The sequence below is a fragment of the Tupaia chinensis genome, unplaced genomic scaffold (assembly GCF_000334495.1).
Source record: "Tupaia chinensis unplaced genomic scaffold, TupChi_1.0 Scaffold000247_1, whole genome shotgun sequence".
NCBI classification, from domain to species: Eukaryota; Metazoa; Chordata; class Mammalia; order Scandentia; family Tupaiidae; genus Tupaia; species Tupaia belangeri.
This window is the reverse complement of record NW_006159725.1, coordinates 990,591-995,482: the sequence shown is the minus strand read 5'-3', so window position 1 is coordinate 995,482 and position 4,892 is coordinate 990,591. Positions and strand designations below refer to the sequence as shown.

The 4,892-nt window shown below is 48.5% G+C and overlaps 1 protein-coding gene across 1 annotated transcript in view; it reads right to left on the bottom strand.

Annotated features, from left to right (window-relative positions):
- The window catches only part of GRIK4 (glutamate ionotropic receptor kainate type subunit 4), a 394,611-nt gene that overhangs the window by 24,421 nt on the left and 365,298 nt on the right, over window positions 1-4,892 (bottom strand). Inside the window, exon 16 of the mRNA XM_006148794.3 lies at window positions 4,221-4,446. Within this exon, the coding sequence (XP_006148856.1) occupies window positions 4,221-4,446 (226 nt within the window). The remainder of the gene's footprint in view (window positions 1-4,220; window positions 4,447-4,892) is intronic.

Here is a 4,892-nt window from a genome sequence, read left to right as displayed (position 1 = left end):
CCCTACACTGGTGGGCATGTGCAGCCCATGGCCGAAGTCTCAGTATGAGTCAAGTACAGCTTTGGGGCAGTTGAGCCACCCCACCTCCCCATCTGAGTGCACTGTCTCCTAAATGAACAAGATGGCCTCTCTGGGTTAAATGACCTGCTCATAGACACACAGGCATTGGCCACAAAGCCTCCCATCAGCCGCAGAAGGCCAAAGTTTGTGCTTCTGGGACATTAATCTCTCAGCCATGTGTCTGTTTTCTATTGACTTTGTTTTTAGGTTTTTGCTGTAGGGTGCATGCACTCGTTGGAGCAAGACAGACAGTGAGAGGGAAAGTGAGAAATCACCCCCCAAGGGAGATGGCCACACTACAATCCTTTCTCCTCTGTCTCTTCCTGGGATTTGGGGCATGCACATACATGTGCCTGGTGTGATCTTTTTAAGCTGCTGAGTCCAAGGCTTGAACCACAGTTGGTCATGTGGGAGTCTAGCACCTTAACCTCCACACCACCTGCTGGCCCCTATCTCCTACTGCTTTTACATTGGTGTCCCAGGCACATGCAGTGCTCACTACATGACACCTGAACTGTGTCTACCTAGAGCGGTCACCAACCAAGAGGTGAAGAGTCGCCCCAGAGTGGGATAGAAGCCTCCTCACACCCATCTAGTTGGAGAGCCCAGTCCTCAGCCTTCGTGGTGTGCCACTGAGAACGTCGGAACCCCCTGGCCCTGCCCCTCACCCGTTCCCCCGCTTCCTCCTCAAACAGAAGGCTTCTGTTCAGTGCAATTAGTTTTTAATTTTTCTAATGGAAAATGTTAAGGAGATTTGGTTCTAGAATTCAGGTTTAATCACAAAAACAGGCTTAAATGAAACCAGGGAAAGCTCAATGTCCCAGCACAGGCTGAGGCATGAGATCATTACGAAAACACTGCCAAGAGGCTGGGAACCGACTAAGCTGCCTGGTGTCCTCGCCCAAGCTCTACGCAGGCCTGATGTGGACAGAAGCCCTGCAGGAGAAAGGCGAAGGTGAAGGGCTCAGGCAGAAGCTTGGAACAAGCAGATGAGAACGTCTCCCACTTCGTTGTGTGTAGGAATCACCTGGGGGATTTTGCTGAACTGCGGATTCTGACTCAGTAGATCTGGGGTAGGGCCCAAGATTCCGCATTTCTAACAAGCTCCCAGGTGGTACCCAGGCTCTGGGCCATGCACTGCACTTTGAGAGGCAAGGAACCATATGAGCCCCCAGACCAGTTCCAACTCTGACGGCCCACGGCCACATTTGCAGAACTGTCTCTACCTATGCTTGGGTGCACAAGCCCTAAGCCTGCAGCACTGGACAGACTGGGTAACTGATCTGGGTAAAGGCGAGCAGAACCTCACGTGGATACACATGCGTGGTGACGGGGTACATGAACACGTTATCTAGCAGATGCCACCAGGTGGCGAGACCAAAGAACGCCCAGGTTTAGACACACTATCCAGCTCACAAGGCATTTCTAGCAATTTCAAGGCACTTTTAACCCAACCTTGTAACACAACAAGGGCCGAATGAAAGGCCTGTCCTGCTTTCTCCACGGTCGTCTGCTTAGCTCCTAAACCACCTGATTAATTTTCCATCCTGTTCCTTGTTCCATTTGCCTTAATGTCCCTGGGCCCAACCAGGAAACGGTTATGCCCTAGCTCCCACTTAAGTATGACAGCCACGCTCATCTTTCCTGGGCATGTTTTCAGCTGGACATAAATCCTGCTTCACGGATGGACTGTGCAGTGTCTCAAGCTTATCTGAGAACCTGGGCTAGCCCAAGCACACCTCCCCTCCTCTCCTGTCCCGTCCAGCTAGAGGGACCCACTTGGCAACATGGTCTGATAAACGAGGCACTGGGTTTGGAGACAAGCCTTGGGTTCAAGTCCAACTTCTCTACCTCGTCGGTGACTGTGGACGAGCAAACTGCCTGCTCTGAATCTCTGCTCTGTCTTCTATTAAATGGGACCAGCCACAGATGCCTCACAGGTGGGATGATTAAGTGAGACAATATCTATGAAAATGGTGTCATGGCAGATATAGAACTAATGCACTTCTCTTCTTTTCTCGGTCATCCATGGACATTTCTAGAGTTGATATATTTTCCCTCAATGCCTTATCATCTTGTTGGGTGAAAACTCTGAAAGCATATGACATTTAGGGTACGTCTGTTAAATTGCTAGTGTTATCAAGGTACACCTTAAGTTCATTTTGTGGCCCACTCCACCATCTTGAAACAAAATGTCAGCCAGGACATTTCTCAAGAGGGCCTATGGTCTGTAATATTTGTGGGCATCAATAAAATACCGCAGTAAGGAGAGAGTGTACATGCTTATGCGTTCCCTGAGAGAGACCTCCAGTTGCCAGGGCTGCTGGGGTCAGGATCTACTAGGGAGTTCAGGGATGAACCTATTGGTTATGCTCCTCTGTTTGGTTTTTTGATCAGTATTTGCTCATCAAAGTCATCTGCTTTTTTCCCCTTTTTCTTCTTCTGTTTTTGTTTGTTTGTTTGTTTGTTTGTTTTTTAGTTTTAGCCATGGGGCACGTACACTTGCCTAAGAAAGACAGAGAGAAGGAAGGTGAGAAATCAACCCCCAGGGGGAATGGCCACGCCACAATCCCTTCAGCTCCACTCTCCTCAGGATTTTGGACACACACACGTAGTGTCCAATGTGATTTTAAACCTGATGGGTCCTGAGCTCGAATCATGGAATCAGCTATGTGGAATCCAGTGCCCTAACCTCTATGCTACCCTTTGGTTCCCTAAAATAATCCCACTTTTATCAAGTAACATAGGGAACCACGGAAAAGAGGGGAAAGATTAATGTTCCCCAAGGCAGGTTAAATGTGGGACAGTGAGGTAAGGCACCTGACCACATTACTAGATTTCTCCCTCACAATAACCCCATGAAATGGGCATTAGAAACCTAGTTTTAGAGACCAGCAAGTGGCATTGTGGTTAAGATACTGGACTCCCACATGGTTGACTGGGGTTCAAGTCCTGGACCTGGCCGCTTCCTTCTCTGCTTCCTCTCTCTATTTCTCTCTGGTGGAGTGTGTGTTCCCTGTAGCAAATTTAAAATAATAATAATAATATTAAGTAAAATTAATATATAATTCTTAAAAAAAAAAAGAGACCTAATTGTGTGAGTGACATACCGGAATTTCAGAGAGGTGAGAGACCCTAAGGTGCCGTCGCCCGTAACTGGGAATGCTTCCCCCTCTTTCTGACTCTAAGCCCGTGGATTTACACTCCACAGTGTGAACCCCATAGTTCACAGAGCTTTGAGCTAGTCAGGATCAGCGGAAGGGATGTAGAATGGAACTACAAAGATGTGCATACTAAATACCAGTTTTACACATGATCCGACAGCCTCCATTTCTGCTTCTTCTCCTGTCGCCCTGAACCCCTAGACAGCAGTGGCTTTCAGTGGTGCCTGTGTGGGAAGGGGTGTGTGTCAATCCCCTGGGGACATGGACGGATCTTCTTCACAATCACAACAGCAGCTAAGCCTGTCCCCTCCCCCATCTATCAGCCGAAGACCCCAAGTATGAAAGTCCTGTAAGAATCTCAGCTGGAATACTATTCTGGAAACCGAACCTTCCTGTAACAAAACGTGACGGCACCCGTCAGCAGCTGATTACCAGAGTTTGACCACCGCTCTCGGTCACCCACCCTGGCTCAGAGTTGATGGAGCAGTGAAATCCACAAATAATTTGAAAGTCATTTCATCCAATCATGCCAGTTCGTTTTTGCAGTAAAATTTCCCTGGGGATACTAACGACTAGCAAAAATTGATTCATTTGAGTTTTACCATCTCTTCCTTCTTTCCACGACTAGGAGAGATGCCAATCAGCAGAAAAATGGCCAAGATGCAGTAAGCAAGAAAGCGGAGGGAGAAAAGGCCCAAAGAGTCCACTGAGGGCATCAGTATGCCCTTTAATCATTGGGATGAACTCTTTAATAATCAATCAATTACTAACCAATTAGCTAGCCCTTTACTAATTAAGGGCTGAACACGTATTACTGATCAGTGGAAGCGTGTGGGTTTGCTTTTCTGTTTTAACCTTGAGAATGCCCACCCACGCCCCTGTTAGACTGCTTCTAGAAACAGGGGTTATTGAACTCAATGCTGCACTCGGTGGCTTCAGCTACCCTGAGCCTGCCTGGATGAAGCTACCCAACGAGGCTGCTCCTCTCCTGCATACCGACTGGCATGCCAATCCCATAGCCCTTGGTGTCCAGCAGGCCCCCAATCTGAGTGAGGTTGCAGTTTCGCTGCCGATAGTACTCGTTCATGGTGGACTCCAGCAGGAAGGCGTAGTTGGAATTCAACACCCTGGCGATCCCCTCCTCCGTGCTCTTCACAAACACACTGGGCTGCTTGGAGTACATGTAATTCCACATGCGTTGGTAGGTCTGGTAACGGGAATTCTGGGAAAGGACAAAAAGAAGCAGGACTGAGAAAAGAGGAAGGAAATGTTGTTTTAAGAAGGAAGGGAATTGGGCTCAGATGGCAGTACGGTGGTAAAATGCGGCCCACGTGCGAAGGTTCCGGGTTCATGTCCAGAACCTCCCTGAGGGTAGTGGGCACACGCATGCCTGCAGTCAGGCTGGCTAAGTCTGGGAGTGGCCCAGGGCATTGAGACCCTGTGGGGCGTGCTGTTCTCTGTTTCTCTGTCTTTCTAAGTCATGGGAGAAGTGGGTAAAGGAACTTTAAAGAATAAACAAATAGAAATAAAAAGGGAGGGAATCAAAGTGGGCTTCAAATACGCGGGCCCTCCTGTTTCTTTGCTTTCTTTATACCCAGAAGTACTTAAATCTGCTACACAAACTGTCCCCCGCCATTGCAGAGTGGCTGAGGGAGAAATGCAACCCCC